The sequence below is a fragment of the Egretta garzetta genome, unplaced genomic scaffold, assembly GCF_000687185.1.
Source record: "Egretta garzetta isolate BGI_Z169 unplaced genomic scaffold, ASM68718v1 scaffold353, whole genome shotgun sequence".
In the NCBI taxonomy this organism is placed as follows: domain Eukaryota; kingdom Metazoa; phylum Chordata; class Aves; order Pelecaniformes; family Ardeidae; genus Egretta; species Egretta garzetta.
In genome coordinates this window covers 879,616-907,296 of record NW_009259307.1, presented here as the reverse complement: position 1 = coordinate 907,296, position 27,681 = coordinate 879,616, and the positions used below count along the sequence as shown (strand labels likewise).

Genomic DNA, 27,681 nt, shown 5'->3' with positions numbered 1-27,681 from the left:
GGGGAGGGTGCGGGGCAGGGAAGATCCTTTGTTAAATTATTCTCTGTTTCACAGGAGCCTGTGGGTCCTTCTGCCACTGCCCCTGAGAGAGAGTTAAGGTTCACTTTGCTCAAGAAAATAGTAATGAGCTTGTTGTAATGAGAGTTATAGCACTTACAGCAGATATTGACTGGAAGACAGCAATCCCAGTGAAACAGCTGAGAAAAGGCATCTCAAGGGAGGTCCCAGAGGAGACAAAGGCAATGACTCTGACTGCTAAGATTTCCATCCCTTTTTTTTCAACCCATACAACATAGTGGCCCATTTCTGGCTACAAAACCTTTCATCTGGCTTTCTAGGAAAACAGGCTGTTGAGAGAAGAGCTAAAATGTTATCATAGTGGTAAAAAGTTTCAGCTTGCTTCCTGAAAGGACTACAGAGGTTTCAGACCATGGATAAAAATGCAGTAGTTTAGACCTCTGTGAAGGAAGAGCAAACAACTTTGTGTTTGCCTTCAAACAAATACCACAGAGCAGCAAACACAGTAGCAGCTTGCTCACGTGTTTATTGTTTTGAGGATGTGTTCCCAAGGTGAGGCAAAGACTCCCTGCTGTTGCTCCCTTTTGTGGTCCACCCAAAGCATCAAGAGTAAGGCCAAGACTCAGATGTTCAGACAGGATCCAGGACTAGAACCCATAGAAGGGTGGTAGTGAGATAAATAAGGGAATGAAAGGCAGAAGTTGAGGGGTGAGGTCACAGTTGCTGAAGTATGTAAAAAGAGAGTGAGTTATGGGAAAGATTGCTAGAAGCAGACCTTCAGTCAGATCATGCTCCAGAAGAACAAGAGAGCAGTGCATGATAGAGAACAGAAGGTGAGAAATAGTAGCATGAACCATGTAAAATGAAGATTGTGGGTAAGAGTAATAATCTGAGACTGAGGTGAAGGAGACTGGTGTTGAATTTCTATGCTTGCTAAGGGAGGCTATAGGATTAGAGACTAGAAGAGGCTTCAAAAAAATACCCCATTAACTACGAAGTAATGCAAAAGTAAGCCTTTTATTATGAAGGTGCCATGCCCTAAGAAAACTAAGGCCTGATGCCTACCTAATGGCAGTCAATGGTGGCTGTCCAGTAATTAAATCTGTGCATCCCTGACGTGCTGGTTTCCAGTTCTTCCTCCTAGCAGTCAAACACCGCTGATGGAGAAAAGTACAAAACTTACAACTATTCTTGTGTTAGTGTCTTTGATGCTTCCATGGATCTGGACCAACACTGTTACATTTAAAATCCACAAAAAGCACAGTTTCATCCTTATTCACATAAATAATTGTGTTATATTAATTAAATGAAAGCAAGAATGTAGGTAGGTGAAAGTAATTATCTGAAATTTGCTGGCACACAGAGGGTAAACAGCCAGCTGTCTGACTTCTCTCTTGGGATCCCTAAGGTTTCCAATTAGCGTACACATTCATTCAGAGGAAAAAGACAGCAAATCTATTCTGTGCTGATACTTAGCCTATCCAATTTGTTTCATAATGATCTATTATGTACTTAAAGGATAGTAATATAGATGTGTCTACAGAAATTTAATTTGAACAACAGAGCTCTATGTAGCTCTCCAGAAAGTCTATTAATTTTAGATCAATATCTATTCCATGCTAGAATTTCACTAAATGAAGAAAGCAAGTCTGGCATACTTCCAGTCAAACTCCATCACCTTAGCTCTGCTCACCGAGGGAATACCAGTCTTCTATCCTAAGCCTTACCAAACTCTCCCCTTCACACACTGCCCCACGTGCTAGTGCACAGTAGTAGGCCTTTTTGCACAGGCACATTTGCAGTGAGAATAATGTGATCTATGCCCTATGATTGTAGTATTCTTCTAGGAGTCAAGTAACTACAAGATTTGATGATGCGTGTGAAGAGGGGTAATTGTCTAACTTGGAGAGAGGCATATTTTCACAATTTTGACCTTAAGTCTTTCCCAGTAGCTAGACATTTGTACTTCATCAGAGTATACTTGAGAGTATAAAGTTAGTATAGAGTTGAAAGTTTATTAAAACAAAGGAAATATTAAACATCCAGGGAGGGATTAGCCAAGTCCATAATACATAAGAGAGTTTGAGTTTCTAACGGGACTTGAAGCAGAAACTTTTATTTCTGTCTGGGTGAAAGCATATCACACAATGCAAGACATCTGGCAAAGTATTTTGCATATTGTGGAATGCATAAGAGAAAAGCATTTCAATTTTTGCTACAAAGCAAGGTAACAAATATAAGTTAGCATGAAGCTGGGGCTGGTGTTCTTTGTAATATGGAATAGTTTGTCATTGTGTATATTGTGATTGTACTGTTAACAACCTTTCTGGCAGGTATCACCTGTCATAGTTGTAGCTGAAATGTGTGGAGGTTCCTTAGACTAATGATGAAGGAGCAGCAAAGGACAATATCTTTGCTTGTTGCTATCTGAGATTTTCTGTGGCTCAGCTCTGTTACTGTTAGGCCATTTGTACTCATGCAGAATATGCAGTGGTCAGAAAAGTTCTGTTACGTTGTTCAATCTGGAAATCAAAAAAAATCCAGAGAATCATGTAGGCCCACACAAGCCAAGAAGGCCAGTTTCAGCTGACAAAAGATGACCACTGGTACCTGTGCAGGCTAGATAACAGAAATGAGACCTGCTGTGTAATTAAGGGAACAAGAAGTACACAACCTCAGTGATCCTACCAGAAATACTCATGTTATATTTAGCTCTGAGGAATCTACCTGATGGAAAGTAATTCAGTGCACTAAGCAGAAGGTGCAGACCTTCACAGCAAATGCTTCTATCATTCAAATACTAAGTTAATTTCATGTCCAGATTGGTAGGAAACAATATGATATTAATACATTAAGATTTTGTCTGGATTGTATAGGATGTATTAGACACAAACTATTAGAGGTATTTAAAACACCTAAATAATTCTGATACTCTTACCTTGTAGGATGGATAGAATAAGATATGCCGGTTTAGATGTTGTGTCTTTGCTGGGAATTATTTTACAGAATGAAAGGCATTTTGGAAGTTCTGATAATACTCAAAAGCTATGGATCCAAGTGGATCTTAAGGGAGACGAAAACAGCAGGAGAGGTTCAGAGAGAAGATTAGATGGCTAGATAGACAGACATTTTACTTGGACACTGAAGTCTGGGTTTAAATCCTGGCTCCACTGAAGTTGTGGGCTTCTTTTAGGTGTGATTTTTACCAAGAACTGTGTAAATGTCTTTAATAGGTAACTATGAATGCCATGTCCTCAGTTCAGAAGATTGAAATGTTGAGTTTCCAGCTGCAGTGAGACACTAGAATAGGACAGGCTTCCACATGCCAGTCATCAGACGGCCTGCCACAGCGGGTGACTTCAGGAATTGCAGCTGCCTGGTCCAGCTTCCTATTCATGTTCATAAGAAGTTGTTTGCAGGCTACGTGTCCTAGTCAGTAGAAATCTGAGGTTAAGTTCCAACACACTTTGGTGCTCAAACTCTCCTGAAGTAGCTGCCAGCCTCCATTTGCTCTTCAGATATCATTTACTTTCAACATATTGGCCTAATTTAAATCTCAAAATTCAGATGTGAGAGGGGGGACATTAACTGAGATCATATCGAGCCACTACCTCTTCTAACAGAGTCAAGTGAGGTTAATAATGGATACAGACTACACTTGGGTCACTGCACTGTTTTGCTGCTTAGGATGCAAGAGGGTCACTTACTTCTCCAAATCAAAGGACCAATATGAGGTCAATTACTCCCTCAGTTAATAATTCAGGAACAACATGAAATTAAATACTATTCTATGTCCCACATTTGGGCTCAGGAGTCATGAGTCCAAAGCTCAATTACTGTCCCAATTTATTACTCAGGAAACATTGGTAAAAATTAATAGTTGCATTCAGTTTAGCTGAAATAAACTATCACTAACCATCTTTACAGTGATCACACAAAGCCCCACTGACTTTTCTCACTGGACCTTCCAAGGTCATCTGTGGCCAGCACTGAGTAGCCGGAGGTCAATGCCTGCCCTAGTTTACGGCTCAAAGGTCAATGAATATCAATTGCTGATACAATTCACTGAACCAGGATGTCCAAATGCTAATGATACCCAAGAAATATGTGTAGGACCCAAATAGGGACAATTGCTGACCTATTTTCATATGTAGACATACCATTAAACCCACCTGCCCAAAACTTTATATATAATTAGATCAGCATAATTTGACTATTGTTCCAGACTGCTGATCAGACACAACAGATATCAATCTATCTATTACATACACTGCTCAGGGATTATCTGAGGTCAACAACTGAGCCACAGTTCGGTAGTGGAGGTAAATGAAGTTTAGCAAATGAAAATTTTCATGCTTAAAGATATATTCAGCCCAAATACTACCTCAGTCTTCTGCTGAGGAGATCAGTGGAGATCAAACACTGACAAATTCTGTGATCTGACATTCTCTGAAGTAGCATACTGATACAGTTCTCCACACAGCTACCAGTAATGGGCAGCTACTGTGAGATACAGTTTGCTCTTTGGGATTAACAGAGATCAGTTCCTGCCACATCTGTATACAGAGCAGCTAGCTGCAGTCAAGCACAACTGCAGTGTCTTGAACAAGAACCATGGAAATGGAAAGACTTCATCATTTTTCTATGAAGTGGTTACCTGAGACTGAGTGCAGCCTGGGATTCATGCCCAGCATGAGTCCTCTCTTTCTGTTCACCTCTTAATACAGAGGAGCTCAAATATTACATTAATTTATCAGTCAGAGGTTCTTTCATTTTAAGTGCTGCCGATGTTTTGTTGACCAGAGGCCACCTGAAGTAAACTACTGTCCTCAATTTGGCACAGGGTGGTTCTTTGCAGAAAACAACTCTTCTTTTGCCATTCAGGGCTTGTTTGGAGTCAGCCATAGCTCCAGTTTGCCTCACATCTACAGGTCCCAGGCCCAGCTGCACGGCCTCAGCTCACATCACTGGGGAAACAGGTAGGTTGGGATCAAGAGCTGTTAGGAAGTCTGTCAAAAATTAAGTAAAATTTCAGATAGACAACCAGCATGATTGGACAGAGTGTGCTCATAACAAGTTAATGTAGGATGACAAATTGAGACAAGTAGTTGATGCACCAGCTATTTGACAGACAAAGACAGGTTGGAAAACACGTGGAACATTGTGGAGTTGTGACAACAGCAACTGCAAAGTTGTACACATGGGATGGACTAAGTCCATACAGCTGAACAGGCTAGAGGCCAGCTTGATGAGAAGCAGCGTTGCAGAAAAGGACCTGATGTTTTTAGTGAAAACAAAGGATTCTACATTTTTCGTGAACAAAAAAGCTAACAGGAGTTAACAGGGAACCTTTGTGGTAAAAAGGGTGTCAGGGCCCTCAGTTCGCCAGCAGGCTCTGATCTCTTCCCCTCACTTGTATTAAGTAAGCTGCATCTGCTCTGACACATAAGCGCATAACCTGGAATCAGACAACTGCGACAAAGAGCTATGTGACAAAGAGTCTTTTGGCGGACCCTGTCTCTTCTCTTGGGAGCTGAGGCCCTCAGGCTTGCTTTTTGCCTGCACTTGCTCCATGCCTGGCTAGACCCAGACCTGCAGCCTCTAACTCATAGCTTGACATCAGACCTGCCTCATCAGTGCAGCATTGCCTGGCAATCAGAGCTATTGGCATCCAGAAACACATTTACAGACAGGTGTGAAGCCAGCAGAAAAGGTAGCCAGGGTCTTCTAGGAGCCCCACAGCAAGAGGTGGAGTACACAGAGTTTGAAAGAAAGGAAATTACAATGAGATACATGGAAACCTTTTTTAAGGGAAAAAGCAAGAGTAGTCAAACACTGGAAGAGGTAGCCAAGAAAAGCAAAATTTACCTGGGAATGGGCATGAGCAACACCATCTAACTGCTTTGTGTAGAGAGTTGGACTCAATGAACTTCAGAGGACACTTGCAAACTGAGCTATCTACGTTTATATAAGTTGAGGACAGTCCTGGCTGTCATTTGCTGTACAGAGATCATCTGAGGTCAATGTGAGATGCAATTAGCAGCAGAGAGGTCATTCAAGGTCAGCCAGCTCTCATTGCCTGACCAGGGGTCATTTCAGGTCAACCTCAGAGCCAATTATCTATGCAAGGAGTCATGTAAGGTCAATCACAGCCCTTATTTCCTGCCTAGCAGGTCATTTAATGTCTAATTTAAATCCAGTGAATTTCACAGGGGTAATCTGAGGTCTACCTTAGTATCAATTCAAGGTGAAAACAGGCCTCATATTTTTTTCAGGGGTCATCTGATGTTAACTTGAGATGAAACCAGTTGACGAGGAGATAATTTGAGATCAGCAAAGTCCTTGTGTGCTGCCTAGGAGTCATTTGAAGCAAACTTCAAATCAATTTGGCTGCCTAGAAGTCATTTCAGGGGTCTGCTTCTGCAACCTGACATCATTTGATATCAACATGAGAGCCACTTACCCATTTGGAGGTCACTAAAGGCCAATCATAAGCCCCCATTTCCTTCTTAGAGGTTGTTTGAAATCAACTTGAGATACAGTTAGAAGCTTTAAGTGTCATCTGAAGTGAACATGAGATCCAGGTACCTGCCCATATCATTAACCTGCCCATGATCACCGGAGGTTACCACAGCTAGTCAGGAAGGTCATCTGAGGTCAATTTGATGGCTAAATAACTGCCATAAGGTCATCTGAAGTCAACCGGAGGGGCAATTAACCTTTCTAGGGCAGGGGTCATCTGACATCATCATGAGATCCAGTTATATGCAAGGTGTTGTCTGAGGTCAGCTAGACTCTTGTTTGGAGCCCAGGATCATCTAAAGTCAACTTGACATCCAATTACCTCCACAGGAGTCCTTTAAGGTCAACACTGTTTTCATTTGGAAGAGGGCCAACCATTTAAGGTCAGCTTGAGATCCAATTAGGCAGCCAGGTTCATTTGAGGTCAACCAGATAGCCTGTTAGGGTTCATGTGAGGTCAGCGCAGCCTTTGTTCAGTGCCCAGAGGTCATTTAAGGTAAACCTGAGATCAAATTAATTGCTTGGTTTGTCATTTGAGGTCAACCTGGCCCTCATTTGGTGCCCAGGGGACATTAGAGGTCAATCACAGCCGTTGTTTCCTGTCTGAGGTCATCTGAGTTCAATCTGAAATGCAGCACTCACTGTAGGGTCATTTGAGGTCCACCCTCGTGGTTGTGGCACAGGTCAGTTCAGGTAAACATGAGTTCTAATTACTTACGGGGGGGTCACTTGAGGTCCATTTGGCCTTTGTTTGAGCTCATCTAAGGTCAACATGCTGTAAATTAGCTAAAAGGGATCACCTGAAGACAACATGATATCCAATGATCTGCTTGGGGGTCATCTGGGGTCAATGCTGCTCTCCTTTGATGCCTGGAGTCATTGAAGGTCAGCTTAAACCCCCAAAAATTGCCCAGGGTCACACTGGCCTTTGTTTTTATTCCACAAGTTACATGAAGTGAAATTCAGAAGCAGTTAACCTACATGGGAGTCATCTGAGATTAACCTTAATTCTAATTAGTTACCCCAAATGATCATTTGAGGTCAGCCTGGTGTCCTTTGGTGTCCAGAGGTCATCTGAAATTAATTCAAACCACATTTCCTTAGAGCCACCTGAGGCCAACCTTAAAGTATTTGTGGCCATCTCTAGCTTTCTTTTGCTGTTATGGAGTCTTTGAAGACCACCCTGGACCTCCCTTGCTCTCTTTGGTTAGTTGCTGTGCAATTGGGACCTCTAGGTTTATGCCCCCTCTCTCCAATCCCTGAATTTGATGCATAGAAGATACCTGAAATCCATCTTAGGTCTTTTCTCTCTTCACTATTTTGTGGCCATATTCTGCCTCTATACTCTGCTAGGGTTCCTCATAGGTCAAGGCTAGCCCTTTTGTGCTTCTTGAGGATTGAGAGTGGTCACAGTTAGCTCTCCTTCTGTGTGTCATGGCTATTTAAGCTCAGCTGTAGGCCTATTTTCAGGGGTTAACACAAGATTTCAAATCTCCTTCCCTAGGTGGGTGCAGTCTGGGATAATCTGTGGTCATTTCCTACTTTCATTTTGTCCAACAGTCAGTTGAGCTCAGTTGGATCCAACACTTTCATTTTGCTTGCAGGTTCAGGTGAGGTCAGCTCCTGGTTTGATTTGGGGCAAAGTATACAGCTTGAGTTTAATCTCAGCATTTACATTCTGCTTACTGGTCACCTCAGCTGAAATCCATTCTCTGTATTGTGGAAGATGGTTATACAAGGCCAGCTACTAATCCAAGTCGCTCTGCAGAGGTTATCTGAAATTGAATATTCTTCTCATTTCCTGGGCAGGATCTCACAGTCTGACCAAGTTTCACTCTCCAATGTATTGTGAGGTTAAAAGCTCAGTGTTGATGGAGTAGTTTGTCCTAGTCCTTGTGACACAACAGTTTGCTGGTCAGCCATTTTCAGAGGTCAGGTAATACTTCAAATTTCACAGCAGAGGTCAAATGAGGAGAAGCATCTCTTTTTTTCATCACCAGGTGAGACACTTCCCTGTTGAAACCACCTGGGATGCACAGTACACACAAATGCTCTATGTTTTAGTAGATCCTCCCTCACGCTACAGACCACAGAAGCGAGACGACATTGGCACTATCTCTGCGGGATGAGAGTTCAGTCAGGAAAAACAGGAGGAGAAAGATTCAGAAGCCAGAGACTGCTCTCTGCGCCTCAGCCTCCTCTCCTCTTCCTCCCCTCTCCTCCCCTCCTCTATTCTGCTAGCCATAGTATGTTGGACTGCCTGCACAGTGCCAAACCCCAAATCATATTTGTTCAATGACAACTTGAGAAATGGAAAGTTTTAGCCATCTACCTAAATCCCTGACACAAAGAGCACAGACAGACTTTCTTCAGGCAACAAAGTCACCACTCTTCTGCAGACTTTCCTCTGATTTTTCTTCTTTAATCTTCAGCATTTTATCACGACTGAACACCAACATCTAAATGGACCCAGGTTATTTTAAAACACTAGTTTATTTGCTCTGTCCCTGCAAACAGAACTAATGCCAAGTAGCCAAATGAACAGAGCATTGCAGCTATTTACACTCTCTTCAGTATCAAAGAGAAAAATAGCTTTTGTTTGGTTTTAGTTTGAAATTTTTCTTCCCCAGCAACAGTTACCATAAATTAGGGAATCAAACTGTCTTCCGGAGTAATTCAAAATATAACAAATACAGTAAGGAAAAGCTGAAAAGCAATAACAAATCTTATAACAAGGAAACAGCTGACAACTCTACTGTGATGACAGTTGATGTGAAGGCCTGGGCCACTCCAGACAGGCATTTCTTTATTTTTGAGCTCACTTTTTCAGGCAGAATGACTGGCATCAGTATCCTAAGCATGCAGAACAGATATAAAACATAGCTGATATAAAAAACACATTTGACAATTAAGTCAATGGCACGCCATTCATTTATATCAGCTCCTTGTTACACTAGTGGCTGTGCAGGCTTTTTACATCACAGATCTAGAATTAAAGTAAAAAATATGACTGTCATATTAAAGTGATATTTACTTTTCTTAAATCTGCACCAGTGATTTGGCTTAGTAACTACCAAGTTTCTAGTAAGAGAGCATACATCTCAACTCAAAAAAATCCGAAGTTTATTGAACACCTAATAAATTATGATCTAATAAATAAACACAACATCTCATAAAGTATCTACTTTCTGCTTCTGTAAAAAGAAATTTTTACTTAGGGGGCAGGTGTAGAAATATTCTTGCTGCAAGCATACTGACTACAACAATAGAAACTAATGCTACTACACCATTAAAACAAAAGGAGAGCTGGAAACCACATTATAAATATAGAATTAATACCTGTTTATTATCTTGAGATTAAAAATAAAAATAACTGCATTATTTTCTGTATGTTACTTTCATCTGTATCCCTTAGTGCTTGGAAACATTATTTCATTCTACACCCATCAAGAACAGAAACATTTTGAAAATGTGGTTTTATTCTTTTGAAACAGAATGAAATAGATTGACAGAACCACAACAAATACAAATCCATTTCTAGAAAATACAGAGGTAATATCCCTTCTGTCTTTATTGCACTAACAATAAATGAATAACCCCGAATACACCACAACTATGAATAAAATAAATGAAAAAAAGCCTTCCTGAGAATGAGGTTTGCAATTTCTGAATATTTTTCATATGTTTAAGCTACATCTCCAATGCAGTAGCTGCCAGAAACACATTTTGCTTTGAGTAATCTCAACCGAATTCCGAAGTAAGCTTCTTTTAAAGTCATATTAAAATGTGAGCTTATAAATACTTTTGTTTCAATTTTTTTTCAGAACTGTACTACCTGACTTATTTGAGCAAAGTAAGCAGGACTCTTTTTCCTAAACCCACCAGAAGTATAAAATAAATTCCTGAATGTGCTTTTAAGCAAAAACAAACATTGAAACTAATAATCAGAAAAACCTATGGTTTGACACGCAAGATTTCCTCTTCCACACTAGTTGTCAAGCAGCTAGAGAAAGAACCCTGTCCTGCTTATCTTTCATGCCACATGCACCATAGTTTTAGTATGGGGCTTATTGCTGTTCCCATTAAAGGCTGCTGGGTTTTTTTCATGTTTTCACTGGGCACAGGCTACTGAGGTCAGTATTTAGACATCAAAAGACAATTCAAAGAATGTACAGAATTTGTAGTAAGACAGACACCAAGAACTCAAAAGACATAAAAATAACTTTTAAAAATTATTTTCATTATAATTTATTACTGAACTATGACAAAGTTGGAGGGAGGAAGGTCTTTACCCAAATACCCTAATTTACATTTTAGTGAAATGTGAATCAGCCCTCCCAAAAAAGTGCAACAAGAAAGGCCAGGCAAAATTAATTAACCAGCAGAATCACTGAAATTTTTCAACTTAGTGTCTCCATGCATGGAAGAATTAGTGCTAGGATACAAGTATATAATGGAACAATTTAAAATGCCTCCTTTTCTTGTTTCATCACATTGGTACTTCACACTGAGCAAAATTAAATATCAAACACATTTCTATTAACTATATTTTAACACAGATTAATATCTTTCAAGGATCCCCAATTTGAGGGGAAGGTAGTATGTACCTTGATGGGTACATAGCAAGAAGGAGTAAGATGAATCTACACTGAGCTATACACTGTATATCACATGTATTGCTATGAATGCAGAAGCCACTCACTCTTGAAGGCAACAGAAGGCTTGTCAAGAAAAGATCATCTGATGTATGACTTGTGCATATATTCAAAACTTTAAAAGAAACCAAAGGTACTCAAGCCCAGCCTAGTGTGGAGTTTATTTTTTGTGTCTAATATATATATATTCAGAATTCATGGCAATGACTGAAGGTAATGTCCTGGTTTCGGCTGGGATAGTTAATTTTCTTCATAGTAGCTAGCAGAGCGCTGTGTTTTGGATTTAGTACTAGAAGAATGTTGATAACACACGGATGTTTTTAGTTGTTGCCAAGTAGTGCTCAGACTACTCAAGGACTTTTTGAGCTTCTCCTGCCCGGCCAGGTGCATAACAAGCTGGGAGGGAGCACAGCTAGGACAGCTAACCCAATACTATCAGGGCAGGACTTCAGTTGTCCTTGGCTTTAAAGAACTATTCATGTGTCATTTAAATTAACTGAATTTAAAGGCATACTAGCAGTTAGAGATCCTTTAGAGAAAGTTCTGTCTATAAAGTATATATGCATGCATGTAAGCCCATATCGTCCTAAAACCAAATTTTAAGACTATCACTGAAAGAGCTACTACCTTACCAGCAAAGGGATCAAAACGCACCATCATTCTGTAGATATGCAATTAAGCAATCTTTTTCACAGACAAGTTAAGCCTTCTGATACATTGAATTGCTTCCAAAAAAGCCAAAGGGAAGTAAATTTTTTTCAAAGTGAATAGTATAATCTAATACGGAGAAAGGTGGGGGGGTTTTCCACAAAAATAATCTTATACAACTATTTTTTAAAAGATAAAAAGCAAGAAGAATTTCTTCATGATGCTCTCAGGAACTGAAGGCATCTCAGCTGAACGTACTGCAGGTGATTACTTCAAAGTTATCATCTATATCATAAACAATATAAAAACTGGGAACACACAGTTTCTGATTCCTATGTGTACATAGACATTTTCTAAATATACCAAATGAATGATAGGTCATAACAAATAGCACTCTTACATATTAAAATTTACTATTAGCTGTGGTGAAAATACTATTTTCTTTTTCAAGTATGAAGTTTTTTCTGTTGACTTACATTTCAACATTAGGTATTTCTACTCAGTACAAAAGTACAAAGTTGCTTTAATGATAGATGTGATCTGTAACACAACACTAGTTGTATCAGAGATATTTCTGCTGAGCACTTCATTTCAATCTTTATTCTAGAAAAATCATATTGCACATAATTGATTTTTGTGTTTTGTGAATTTCTACTGAAATCAGATGACATCAATAGAAACAGATGCAGATGCTGCAAAAGCACACATACGATCACACCACTGTTTGACAAAAGACCTACATGCAAGCTGACATTGACAAGAAGTTAAATACCAAACAGAACATATTATCCTTTGTGACTTCTAAAATCTTTGTTGCCAATTACAACTTCAAAACATTGTGAAGCTAAAATATTATAAAGAAAGGCAGGTCCTGGTTAAAAGCTGAATCACGTTCAAGGTTATTCCTTATGTTTGTATTAAAGATCATAGATCTACCAGTTTCATCAACTCAAAATGTGGGTCCAATAATCTAAACCTTCATTGTTGAACTTGTTCTTGGTATGCAAAAAGAATTCAGGTGAAGCTTCCACAAAATTTTTCAGTTTACCTGCTATATCAGTGACTATTGTTTAAACCACTAACTCATTAGACACACATTCTTGGTTTGTTTCTGCATCAGAATCAACAATAAAGAGAAAGTAACATTTCTGCAATTTCCTGGAAAGCTTCCTATGCCCAAAGAGAAGTGAGCATGCGGCTGAGTAGGCTCTGCCTCTGAAAATGAATGATTTGCACGTGTGTATACATTCAGTTATTTACTAAAAGGCAGAGAGAGAAACATCAAATCACTCCTCCTTGGAAATATGCTTGTCACAGTAATTTTCTTAAGAAAGCACAGTTTGGAACCGTAATCCCCATTTAAAAAAAAAAAAAAGGCACTGATGAGACAGTTCATCCAGCTAAGGGGTGACCTGCTCCTGGCAATTCACTGAGCTGTATGAGAAAGACCAGCGCAAGAGCACTGAAGGGGAGTTAATAAAGGTGTGTGTGGGGGGGTTATTTGTTTTATTCCTTGCCTATGGGGTCTGTCAAGGACAGACAGATGCTGCACTCAGAAACCTGTGTTTTGTTCTTTTGAACTGACCCATGTCAGTGATAAGGGGGAGGTTTTCGATCAGGCAAACACATGTGCTCTGCTCACAGCCACTGCCTCACAACCGTGTGTCATACTCCAAAGGCTCGTCTGCATCATCAGTTTCCCTGGCGCTTGTCTCCATTTCTATTTCGAAGGCTGGACCAACCCCTTCCAGTGTGTAGTCACTTCTTCTTAAATCTATGGCAAGAAAACAAATTCAACGATGCAGCCAAGTAAATGTTTGAAAAGCACGTACGCACCCAGGCAGCGTCCAACCCAGTGACTGGTGGCAGCCTGTTGGCTGTTTCCAGGAGGAAGAAAATCTGCAGTGGGGCAAATCAGAGCCAGGGGGATGAGAGCCCTGGGGAGACCCAAAATTGTATGATCTGACAGGAATGAACCTTCCCTGACTGTACTCATTCAGCTGATTTTCTCCTCTATTATCTCTAGCTGCCACAGACACAAATAATGAAAAACAGTAATGCTGCAGATTCTGTTTCAGAATCAAACAGCAATTTTTTCTCCATGTAGGCACTGAAAGGTGGGAGCTTTCCCCTAGGAAAAAATAGGTGGGTGGAAATTCATCCAGAATAGCAATCTGCTTTGGCTTTGTCTTTTAAATCTGCCTCACATCAGACAGAAGCATGTTCTATCGAGTCTAACATGGACAACAGACAATCCAGCTCAGTGGAAGTAATGGCTGCAGTGTATAGGACCTCATCCCAGGGCCAGGAAACCTGGTGAGTTTTCCCTTTCTAATGCATTGCCAATTTTTACATTGTTACTCTTTCTCATTCTAAAAATTATTGCTGATGTTATCTCTAGTGATGACCCTGGGAAAATGAGCTACCACTTTGCAAAGCAAAGGAAACAATTCAATGGGTAGACATTCCCGTGCTGAATGCTAACATCAGATTGATAGGCTCCGACTCTTATACAGCTGCTGGGCAAAAGGGCAAGGTAAAAGAGCAATATTCTCACATCCACCTTTGCACAGAGAGAGTGTGCCTGCTTAGAATCATATAATCATTTGGTTGGAAAAGACCTTTAAGATCATCGAGTCCAACCGTACCTGTCCACTATTAAACCATATCTCTAAGCACCTCATCTACAATCTTTTAAATATCTCCAGGAATGGTGACTCAACCACTTCCCTGGACAGCCGGTTCCAATGCTTGACAACCCTTTCAGTGAAGAATTTTTTCTTAATGTCCAATCTAAACCTCCCCTGGTGCAGCTTGAGACCATTTCCTCTCATCCTATCACTTGTTACTTGGGAGAAGAGACCAACACCCAACGTCACTACAACCTCCTTTCAGGTAGTTGTACAGAGCAATAAGGTCTCCCCTGAGCCTCCTCTTCTCCAGGCTAAATAGTCACAGTTCCCTCAGCCACTCCTCATAAGTCTTGTGTTCCAGACCTCTCAGCAGCTTCGCTGCCCTTCTCTGGACACGCTACAGCACCTCAATGTCTTTCTTGTAGTGAGGGGCCCAAAACTGAACACAGTATTCAAGCTGCAGCCTCATCAGTGCTGAGTACAGGGACACGATCACTTCCCTACTCCTGCTGGACACACTATTCCTGATACAAGCCAGGATGCCATTGGCTTTCTTGGCCACCTGGGCAAACTGCTGGCTTATATTCAGGCACCTGTTGACCAGCACCCCCAGGTCTTTTTCCACCATGCAGCCACTCTTCCCCAAGACTGTGACATTGCATGGGGTTGTTGTGACCCAAGTGCAGGACCTGGCACTTGGCCTTGTTGAACCTCATACAATTGGCTGAAGCCCATCAACCCAGCCTGTCCAGGTCCCTCTGTAGAGCCTTCCTCCCCTCCTGCAGATCAACACCTCCACCCAGCTTAGCGTCATCTGCAGACTTTCTGAGGGTGCACTCAATACCCCTGTCCAGGTCGTCGATAAAGATGTTAAACAGAGCTGGCCCCAACACTGAGCCCTGGGAAACACCACTTGTGACCAGCCTCCAACTGGATTTATTCACAACCACCCTTTGGCCTGCCATGCAGCCAGTTTTTTACCCAGCAAACTTTCAGCTCAACAGAATTTTGGTCCTTGTCTTTATAGCACACCTAGGCCTTCCCTCCTTGCACTTGAAAATTTATACATTGATTAAACATTAGTCTTTACTTTGCATACCAGGAAGTTTCAGCCTTCTGCAGCAAGAGTTACAACGATGCTTTTTGATGAAATTTCTTATTGCACCTTCTCCTAGGTTTGCCGGTCCAAACACCATCTTTCCAGATCTAAAAGAAATATTATTAAAAAATCAATGAACTCAAAATAAAGCAATTGTAGGGGAGGGAAATAATGATGATGTTTTCTATTTTTTAAATCAGAGATGTTGGCCATTTGTATAAAGACAATCAAAGCTTAGCATACATCATAATTTTCTTAGCTCTGGAACAAGAAAACTGCAGTTCTGTTAAAGTATTAGCCTACATATACCCCACACTACTTTCCCTTCCTGCTACATTTCAGAGTTGCTCTAAAGGGAGACAGGGCAGACTCAGCAGTTCCTACTAAAACACCCAAAGAAAATTTGGGCACTGGGACATTTAGACAACGTACACCATAATGTAAGTGACTCTCTTGCAGCCACTGCTCATTCTCATCAAGCAAAGGGTTTGGTTCCGGTTTTGGTGGTAGGCACCTGGAAACAAACCAGAGCTAGTGAGGAATTACTTTTACCTTATTTAAGAACAGAAAGCCAGAAGCAAGCAGAGCCCTAGTCACATCAATATGCAGCACAGAAAAAAACCACAGTACACTGCTAACAAGCAAGGCTTTAAAATTTATTGGCTTCTTCCTATGCTCATTTCCATGTGTCTGCACTCAGGCCAATTCAGCAAAGTTACTAGGGGATCCATTTGTGGCAGTGTATTGCATATTCTGAATGAAGCTGACACAATTACAAACAGAAGCAAGCTATATCCACATATGTATTAGAAGTACCACATAATTACAACAGATTCTTAATGTTGTCTGAAAGATCAGTGTTCATTAATTTTAATATTGCTCTACCATTATTCTCAAGAATTTAATTGACATTCTAGACATCACGGAACACAGCACACAAGAAACACTTCCAAAGTAACTTTATGAATGCTAGTAGTTTATTTTAATGATATGCAGAGTGGAAACAACACATTTTAAAATTTGAAATCAATTACAGCTCTGAGAAGCAATAGAAAAAGATTTTAACTCTCTCAAGTCTCTCTGTAACCCACACTAACAAGATATATTCTCTCTAAAGAAAGCAGTTTTCATATATGACACTCTCCCCTTTCACACAGGAGAAAAGCAATGATTAGCCAAAACTACTACAGAAAGCTCAGTGTATCTCTAATTTCTGGCAGACAGTAAAGTGCCACATATACACTTTAAATGACATGATGCTATATAGCCATTTCTATCCCTTCGTATAGTCTGGTAAAATGCCAGTAGAGTAGAACATACTTAAGTATTTGCTTGGGCAGGCAAAGGAAATTGAGAAGACTTCACTAACTCCAAGGCTACAGAATCACTCTGATTCTTCCTCTGATCTGTTATTCCATGCAAAGTGCAGCAAATTGCACAAGACAGACTGATAATTTTCTCATGCTGTTGAGACATAAACAGGAATATTGTCTGCAACATATGTGAAGTAATCATTCCTCCCTACCCAGCACTGGCAATGGTTCAAGAGGAATACTGCATTTAAATCTGGAAAACTCTTTCAAGAAATATGGGGATAAATTGGGAAAATGACAAGAATGACCACCAGTCTAGAAATCATGATATACACAAAAAGATTAGGGGATAACCTAAAAAGAAAAAAAAAAAAAAATAAAAAGAAATTGAAGGAGAAGATGGTGATTATCTTTGAGCTTGTTGAAGTTTTTCTCTCTGTGTCGACAGTAGATAGGACCAGAAAGAAATGTTTCAAGAAGGAAATCGGGAAAAATCTTTCAGACAGTAATGATAGCAAACTACTGAACACAGATGTTCTGGGAAGTTTTTAAGGTCATCCTCAGAAGACCTTAAGACTTGTCTGTAGAAGACCTGTAAAGCCAGAAATGACCTGGTGCAGAAGAAGAACCAGCTGAACTCTTCGGGTCCCTTCTAAGGCTACAAATGTTTTATAAACAAGGTCACTCTCCTGGATATTCAAGTTCTGATTTTGTGTCCAAGGAGAAAAAGATACCGAGCCCAGCTTTCCTATTTCCCAAGCAGATGCATTAAGGTGAGCTAATGGCCTTTTGTGCAGAATCTTACCTAACAGTTATGATCCATAAATTCCCACCAGATTGTACCAGACTGGTGCTGGCTGGCAGGCAGGTAACACAGACTGTGCTGATGCAGCATGCTCCAGAGCTACAAATGCTCAAAGCAGACAATAAGACATCTACAGAGCTTTACTGATGAAAAGGAAAGGACTGTGGGAGGCTTCATGGCAAGTAGCACCTTTCCAGGGAGGTGCCCAACTCATTTATTCAGGATATTTTCGTAGATTTAGCTTCCAGTCCACCTGTTTAGTTGTGCAGGTTTCATGCAGATGTTTTGTCTACTGGCAGCAATTCAACTGTAAATTGTTTGGCTGGAAGTGCACAGCTTGGTAAATATTCAGTAGATTTGTTCTTCAGAACACATGCTAATGAGTAGCTTCAGAGAACATGGTCTCCACTCGTTACTAAACCCTTCAGCTCATCACTATCTGCTTGAGAGCTTTCAAAAGGGAGGGTAAGAGACCTAGCGCCTCTGACTCCTCCTTTTCACATGTTTGTAATGAGGCTTTTGATTGCCAGCACCCTTTTTTCTCACCTCTCTCAGCAGGCCTAATGCAACAGTTCTTTCCAATTTGAAACTCAACCCACTGTTTTCCTCATCTTTGAATGTGCTCTACAGACACTCTGCACCTAGCATCTGTGAAAGCTTTACCCATGTGGACTTTGTTGTGGATTTGTCAATTAGTACATGCTAAAAAGAGCATCCAGAGTACTGCTTATGAGGCAATGCTTCCCAACATTTGGGCAGTACAGGAGTCTGCAGGGAATGCACTGTGCCATGACCCTGCAGCTCTGCCTTGATTACTTCTGCTTTTAAAGGAAATCTTTTTGTGGACATTATACCCACATCATTTTATCACTTGAGATATCCTACGCAGTGCACATGGCCAGATTTTCAATTGAGGTTAAATATCCATGAACTTACACTAATTTACATCAGCTCAGGATCTGTCTGAGTTGTCACCGTATCAGGTATACTCTCCAAACAGATCTGTTATTTTTGTCTTGGTACTGTATAGAAAGACAAGACACGGTGCACTGTCACAGAGTGTCACAGAGCTAGAGGTTACATTTTGCCACTACAAAGTCCATTTCAAGACAGCATGCAGGATGCACGAAACAAAAGACTCATTACAAGGTAATGACACGAGCCACTAAATCAATGGAATTAAAGAAGAAAAACATAAATAATTTAACTGTAAGTAGTGCTAAAATTTGAATCAGCCCCATCAGTCAGATGCCATCTATTTTCTCCCAGGCTTCTAAGAGAATGTGAGCTCAAAGCAACTTTTGAGAAAGAGCACAGGTTTTGATTAAGTATCTTACCTACAAATGAAAACTTAAAACAGATCTTGCTACTGCCAGAAATGTTTCTCTCATGAACAAATGAAGATTAGGGCAAAGACAGTGCTTTTACATTGTTATCGTTATTACTGTTTTAGAAAGTGTTTCTCAGAATTGGGTATCTGCTGGCTGGTTATAGAATCCATCCACGGTTTCACTGCCTTATTCCTTTAGATCCCTGAATCAAAACAATATAGTTTTGCAACTTGCTGTTCTGAAGATTTCCCTGAATGTAAGAAAATCAAGCTAGTTTTGATTAATTAATCAACACTTGCTCTTTAACTAGGACTTGACTGTTTTGCAGATGATAAAAAACAAAACAACAAAAAGTTCTGAAGGTAAGATCTGTGTGATCAAATTTTAGTAAGCATGACAAAATTATTTAATGAGAAAAATAATCCAGGACACTAATAAACATAAGCTTCAAGATGATGTAGATGAATATTAGTCCTGTTTTAAAGAGGCTAAGCTGAGCTGCCATGTGAAGTACTGTGGTCAATGACTGGCCACAGTCTTCAGTAATAACTATTACAGTTTATGGTACCACTGATATAAAAAAAATCCACTTGAACAGTAGCAAACCAGACTTTTGTATATATGTAGCAATACCTTAAAAATGTTTGCTAGTGCACAACTACATGCTTGACCTCACTGCCTCTCTATCCTAAGCTACCCTTGTGCTTTTGTCATGGTCCTATGACCTACTTAGACTTTGTCACGGTGAGGTGCTCAGCATACTTTTGATGTTGCTTCCAAAATAAATATTATATGGCCAATACACCTACATTCATAATTAGACATTCATACAACATTAATGCAGTCATTTATTACTAATCTTATTAATGAAATATTAATAATGGTCCCAGAACTAAGAACTTGCTTCCAGAATGAACTTGTTCTGTGTTCTAGGCAAGTCATCTGATACTTCTATAGTTAAATGCCCTTTGTATTAAATCAGACTATTCATATTTATATCTTCCTTCCAAACATGAGACACCCCTTTAGTCAGATGACATAAGCTGAGCAAGAGGGAGCCAAGCTGAGCACAAGACAGTGGAGGGGCAGAGATGCCACTGCACAGCTGGAAAGATGTGCACGTTTAGGAAAACTCCCCAGAAAAGAGGACTCTGCTGGACAGCAACAATCAACACCACTGCTTCTCCTCTCGCTACAGCAAATACCAGCTAGGAGCAAGGTCACAGGATGGGAGAATGGCCATGGTTCTAATTCTGGAATTTGATGCATGAAGGCAGGCTGCTACCTCTGTGTAGTATCTCTAGTTTCTGTAACTTTCCACACATGATGTACCATCTCCATTTCACAGCTCTGGACTGTAATGTGCAGTATGCTTAAATGCACCACTAGGACCTATCGGAAAGATCAGAAATCCAGAGGCCCTCCCCTCATCCTCTTAAGCCACTGTGGCCCCATATACTCCATGAAACAGTGCCCCACCAGGCGGGTGAAACCAGACTGGCACATTTAATTTACTGATGAACTTCTAACTCCTGTGCTCCCAGCACAGTCACACAGACTCTCCCCACCTTTTGTAGGCTGCTCACCGCATGTTGGGAGCTGGGACACTTACAGCCCCCCACATCCACAGTCCTCCAAAGCACAGCGGAGGACATAGTCTCTCCATTGCCATCATACATCCATTTAATGCAAACACCATGCAAAAAATCGTTAAATTTCTCACACAAAACACAAAAAACAGACTGTTGGCAGAACATCTGAAGTGAAAGATAATTTCATTAGAAAGAAACCTACTTTTTGTCTTCAGGTTTAATCACAGATGGATCTGTAAGGTTTTCCCCAACACCTACAACAAAATCAACAGTGTGTGTTACAGAGGAAGATAATAGCGATTTCATAATCTGGCACTTAATAAAAATGCAATTACCTGTTTTCTTTGTAGATCATAAAGTATCATAGCTAAAATGATCATGAGTTAAGAAGAAAATACTTTGAGTATAAAAATCCATTAAGTATTAGCAAACATGTACTTATTACAGTCCTGACTTCAGCTGCTTTGAGGTTTATTTATATGTAGATGGAAGGCTTATGCAAATCCACTAAATATTATGCTGAAGCTCAACTAAGCAAAATGTGACCAACCGTAAGACTGCTATTTAAGTTGGAGTAAAGGTATTAATCAGATGTGGATCTTACTGATATTAATAGATCTACTCTCAGATACATTTCTCTTCAAGGTAACAGACACAACAAGCCACAACTTTGTGACTTGCAAATGCTTGGGTCTGTTTTTCCTTTTTTTTCTTCTGTGTGGCCATGGAAACATATTCAATTAATAATTCCATTATGATACTGGAATACGGATACCTGTGTTGCAGTTTTCCCCAAACTGATGACATACTACCATTTTACCAAAAAGCTCTTTTCTTACATCTGAGGAAATCATTGTGCTTTTTCACGAATTAAAACAGTCTATGATCCTATGATATGCAATTATTTTCATTTCAATAGGCCACTGATCATAAGTTTATATTCTGCAGTGAACAACTGTAAAGATTATGGAAGTAGCATATTGTGATTGAAATACCCCCAAATTGCAATACTCTTCAATGAAGGTCATTTCAGTTGACGTAAATTAGACAAAATGTGGTGTATATGCATGTGGAGATGGCCCCGGTATTATATAGTAAATGGTAATAGAGATTAATGCTATTAGAACTCCAAGGGGAGCAGCCCTTGCACTTTTCCTAAACTCCAGACTAGAAAACTACAAGATAAACATGAGGCCAAAACTAGAGCAGATTTCAGTTTGTTTGAGACAGAAACTGAAGTTCCAGTCTTGATGAGATTTACATAGATGTTTAAATTCTCCATGTTTGAGCCAACACAGTTGGTCTGGTACTGCTGAGAGTTGTATAATAAACCCAAGCAAACTTCAGACAAATTCTACTAGGCTATGGTGAAGACATACTCTTTCTGTATTTTTTTTCATCTGCAGCTAAAACCAAATGAAGGCAAGGATGGAATTATAGGTTTATTTTGCATAATAAGCATGTCTTTTTGTAATTCACAGCTTCTGGATGCTGTAAAATGTAAATATGTTAAGTCTCTGTCTACCCATACACATTTCCCTTGACAGAAATGACAAACAATAGTGTTTATACTGTTTGATGGGTGCTGTTCATCTTCTGAACATTGTCAACTGTTTTATCTCTTTAAGATATGCCATGTTCCCACTTACACATGTACAGTAAAGTGATCACATGCTCTTTGAAGGAGTCACCAGACTTTGTGAACAGCATTCAGGCTTGCAGCTTATGTAAACCGCTTACAGATTTATTAATATGAAAAATAAAAAAAAAATATAGATAGCAGCTCATACTCTTCTGACAGATATACACATACATTAAGTGTGCATATATACATAGGTACACTTGAATCTCTGTATTATTTATACATTTTGAAAAAATAAAAATACTTTAACTGTGTAGTGGTTTTTTGGAGCTGGCTGAAATGTTCCTGCACACTTTATCTACCTACTCTTTTGCCCATTCAGCCTAAGTGTATTTGAAGCCAAATTATTCTCCCATTACACCTACATCAATCTAGAGTGTTTCTGTGGGTATTCATTTATCAGTGCTGCACAACAGATATCCAGGGGTTTCTTGAGCTTTGCCAGGATATAAATGAGAACAGAATTTGGCCCATTCCTCAGTATTAAATTCCCTTTTGAGAGAATTGCTTTTCATTGGGGTTCAAATAGTTATCCCCAAACTAGCAGTCACCTTGCAAATCCAGGACAAGGAGCTCCCCACGGGTGTACACGTAGGTCCAGTGAGAGAAGGCCAGCATCAGCTCTTCCAGCAAGCTACTGGGAGTAATCTCGTCTCCGTTGTTGTTGTTGTATTTCCGAAACTCGCCAGTCATGTACTTCTCAATGGTCAGCCACTGGTTCGCTGAATGGCAGTAGATGAGGAAAACTTCCAGGAACCTGTAGATATAAATGCTGTCTGTCAAGAGCTGGCAGGGCAGTGAACATCCTCACAGTCAGCACTCGGCACAATGCAAAGCAAATATACCAAAAAGTAACACACGTCTTCCCTTGCTGGAACGTTTTGAACAGCAGGAGGTACCAAATGGTAGGCAGCACAAAGGCTTTCTCGGTTTGATAACTCTCAAAACAATGCACTTGATCAGAAAGTATAGTTTATGGACAAACAACATAATCTGATTTACTGCAGCCCGCTTTAAATGAGCTATATCAAATTGTCTTATGTTAATTGTATAAAAAGCAATTCTTGCTTAAGTCTAAGGAACCGCGTTATGAAGAAGCTTATTTTACCATCTCATGTAGCTATAAAGACAAAATTCAAAGCTTTCCTCTCTAAAAGTAGATTAACTATCATTAGACTGTCTAAGCAACAGCTATTTCAACCCCCTATGGAAAAGAAGGCTGCACTAGACCTGGGACACATCTGAGAAGAGAGAACTTTGGCACCCTAATACTTAAAAAACGATGATTTTACCTTGGAGTATAGGGAATAGTATGAGGCTTCACTTGATTGAAGGTATAGATTAACTTCTGGGCAGCCCTTTGCTGTTGGATCTCCTGAAGAAAATAATGTAATATATATTACTTTCATTTTCATGAAGAAAGGTGCCAAGAATTTGTCAAAACAAACAAACACCTGATTGTATACTGTTTACAAATGAGAGATACATCTTCCTCAAAACCTTTTTCCTTTCCAAAAGATGACATCAAACCACATGGCAACCATGCTGAAGATATTCACATGTAAGCAGTATAACATTTACGGCACACCAGGTTAAACCAGCCAGTGTGCCTTCAGGTCTGAACTCACCCTCAGGCAGAGATGTAACACTGTGCCATCATGAAAGATCTTTTGCCAAGTCTGAACCACTTCTGGCAGAAAAGACTTCACAATAAATACTTGTCCCAACTTTAATACATCGTTCTCAGACCAAGTACAAATGACCTTCATGGCCCTCCGCAGACCCCCATCCATCTCCTCCCGTGACAAGACTTGGATCATTGCAGCCATACCACGCTGGGACCAGGAAGACATGCTTTTATCAAGGTTCATAGGTGAACTTTCTTCTAGCCGATAGACTGTCACTTCCTCTCCGGCTTAAATAAAATGAAGTTTTGTTAGCAGAAGTCACACATTGCAGAAACAGGAGAGAACTGCATTTTGATTTGGTATCTTAAAATAACATATGACTTTACATACCTTTGTAAGCCACACTTTAAAAGGAAGCTTTTTTATCATTACTGTTCATTTGTGTTGAATACTTCCCCAGCCTAAATTTACTCTACTTACTACATACATTCCACTTAAGATCTACTGCAATAACTTAAGTAGTCCAAAGAGCTTGTATTAAGCCTCTAAGCAGAGATGAATTTAAGGCCTCCTGCACACTTCCACACAAACAAAGCTCACTGGTATTCTGGTCTATATAAATCAATTTCACTTGCCACAGCTTTTTAAGTTCTTAAAGAGGGTTGAGCTTTAAAAGTACCTATTTTTAAAAGGTTACCATTTTACCTCCAGTCTATGAACTTTAAATATCCTGAGTGTGGCTCCCTCTGTTTACGCACTTCTGTGGAAGGGGAATTTTTCGTAAGACTTGTTTTAGGTTAATCAAGATCCATGGAACACTCACAGTATTTTCCTTGTAATTGTGCTTAACAAAAAAACCCAAATAAACAAGGCAAACAAACACACACAGCTTGTAGTAGTTATCGACTACAAAATTAAAGGGCTGGAGAGTGCCACCTTTTGACGCAAATAGACAGCTGAGGTGTTTCGAAAGTGGTAACTTGGCCACGATGAGCCAGGGAAATTAGATTTAAAAGGACATGACTTCCCTTGGAGAAAGGAATCCTAGGAGAACAAGCCAAACAAATTAACAGGAAGTTTTGGTGTTTTAAACTAAGATTTGTCTTTTTCCTAGAAATTCCAATGTTATTTGTGCTGCACAAAATTCCAGATGTTCTGCTCCTGCTAATAACATTTTTCTCAAAGCAGAGCAAACCTGGTGAACTTTAACTCAGTCACACTCTGTTTCCATATATGGTTGCAATAGCATTCCTCTCTTGCAGCTGAGACACCTTTCTGTTGCCATCATTTGTAAACTAACAGAAAAGTGGACTGATTTTTTAAACCTGGTTTTCCTTCTTGCAACTCATTATTTGCAATGTTAATTCATAACAAACAGGTTTTCACTGGCAAGTGTGATGACATAACTACATCTGCAAAATGGCAAAGAATGGCATAAGGAAGGAGAAACTGGATTCAGCTTAGTAGATTCCTTCCCCGCTCCCGAGCCTACCACCATCAGTTAGCACAAATGTAGATACTGTCAAATGCCACAATTTGAGCACATTTTAATTTAAAATAGAGCAATGGAAAAGCCAGTGTCTTACACAAAAGACAGACACTTGAATAAAGATACTCTAACTAGACACATTTTTTAATCTTACATTAATTCTTCATTTTATTATCTTTTGACAATTTAATACCTAGAAAGGTGTCTCCTGAGAGCTTCAAAGATTAGAATGTTCAATATGCTCATAGCTATATTAATTATCTGCAGCAATCTGGTCCCAAGAAATCCTATGATGCTGCAAGTATCAGCAATTAGTTGCTGTGAGACAAAATATTCTACCCATTGAAAAGAAGGCACCTAGATCTCAAGTGTCTAGAGGCAGAGCTTCTGCTGCTGTAAGCCAATACTGCACACTAATTTCACTACCCTTCCAAACAAGTTGTATATTATTCTCTACCACTCTTCTGTAGTTACAGCCCAGGTTTTTTTCCCTTGGTACACTACTAGCCTTCTGTATCAGGCACAGGAATAGGAGTAGTGCCCTTTCAACCAATACCTGGTTTTCTTCTTGATAGGATATCCTATACCTATATCTACATGCACATGTGTGCGAGAGAGAGAGAAACAGAGAGATAATGCAGGTATTAGGCTAAGGGGAACCTTTTTGCTGTCTTCAGCTATCCTAATGATAGGTTTAGAGAAGATGGGAGTTAGACTCAACTATGAGGTTGACAGTAATCACATAAATGCCAACAGGCACAAGTTACAGCAAGGGAAACCCCAACAAATACTGGGAAAAATGTTAGGTTCACAGTGAAGTCAGTCAAACACTGGAAGAGGTTGTCCAGAGAAGCTGAGGAACCTCCGTGTACAGACATATTCAAAATGCAATTGGATAGGCCCTCAGCAACATGACCTGAATTGGCCGCAAAGTTGGGCCAGATGACCTCCTAAAGTCCGTAAATTACTGCATGACTACAATTCTAGCCTGGTTCATCCCTTTTAGAAAAGAAGAATTGCTGAAATTAATCCAAGGAAATTTCTCAAACACAGTCTTTAAAAAAATAATGCGCCACACATTTATAAAGCAAAAAAAAACCCAGAAAGTTGATACTCACCAAAGAGCTGGAGTGGTGTAAAAGGTATGGTCTGAGCAAGTCTCATTAAGTTGTTTCTTTCAACAGCTGCAAACAACATAGATTTCACTACTATACTGAATGAATAACAAGCTGGCTGAGTTTCAAAAACATCTGGTGGTGCTTTACTGTAGTGTAGAAAGCCAAGGAGGCTGCAGTGTGATCCCGTGTCAGAACTGATCACCACTCTACCCAGCTAGCAACTCCTCTTTGCACACCCATGGTATCTCACAAGCATCAGCTGCCACTCTTCCCCTTGCCCATTGATTCCCTTCTTCCAAGGGAACAGGCTCTCCAGGATAAGCCCCTTGCACCCTGGTTAGAAGGACCACATCTGCTAACTCTTCACCCTCCTCCTTCCACCAAGGGCTGCCACTACTTCCTCCTCCTGCTGTTCCTGTGCAGCAACATTCACACCGTGCCAATGAGATGCACTGGCCCCAGCTGCCCTCACCACCTGTGTCTGTCAGGCTCAGAAGCAGCTGGGGATTTAGCAAGGCATCACAGGAAAATCCTAGCTGGCCCTGCACAGAGCACTGTTTCTTCATCGGGGCTCCTCGCCAAACAACATCAGTTTTATACCTCCCTAGTTGGCGGCTTATTTCTCAGGCAAACACCTTTAAAACTTCAGAGCGCCAACTAAATATTGATGGATTTATTCTCACAATGACTCAGTTTATCAGGAAGCAGGAGAGATATGTGGAGTAAGCCACAAAGAGGGTAATACCAGAACAAGGAGGCAACGCAGACACTACAGTGCTGATTGCCTAATTTTGCTTTTCAATGGCTGAAGACAAAAGTAGCATCCAAAGCAGAGAGTGAACAACAGCAGAGCTGTGTTTCTCTGCACAGCAACCAAAAAGCCCCAATGGCAGACTCTTCCAGAGCTTGGACACTGTCTTTTCTTCTTTTTAAGATTACTTCTCTGAGCAGAAATTAATTAGAGATTATTCAGCCCAGAAGGAGAGAGCAAAGGGGACCCATGACATCCCAACCCATGAATTAAGGTACTCATTTGAGAAGATCTGCATTTCAGACTCCACTTCAAGGCTTGTTTACATATTCCAAATTCAACAGGCATCGTTTAACATGCCTGAATAGTTTTGCAGCACAGACTGAAAATCAAGGTCCTCCCTTGATGCCTCACTAGGAATGTGCTCTAGTCACCAG

General features: G+C 40.2%; 1 protein-coding gene across 1 annotated transcript in view; it reads right to left on the bottom strand.

Moving 5' to 3' along the window:
• Positions 1 to 13,495: 13,495 nt before the first annotated feature.
• The window catches only part of TRPM6 (transient receptor potential cation channel subfamily M member 6), a 71,259-nt gene continuing 57,073 nt past the window's right edge, over positions 13,496 to 27,681 (bottom strand). Inside the window, exons 32-38 of the mRNA XM_035891731.1 lie at positions 26,494 to 26,559; positions 23,887 to 24,173; positions 23,551 to 23,633; positions 22,810 to 23,015; positions 20,819 to 20,870; positions 15,576 to 15,682; positions 13,496 to 13,617 (exon numbers count right to left, since the gene is read on the bottom strand). Coding sequence (XP_035747624.1) covers positions 13,496 to 13,617; positions 15,576 to 15,682; positions 20,819 to 20,870; positions 22,810 to 23,015; positions 23,551 to 23,633; positions 23,887 to 24,173; positions 26,494 to 26,559 — 923 coding nt within the window. The remainder of the gene's footprint in view (positions 13,618 to 15,575; positions 15,683 to 20,818; positions 20,871 to 22,809; positions 23,016 to 23,550; positions 23,634 to 23,886; positions 24,174 to 26,493; positions 26,560 to 27,681) is intronic.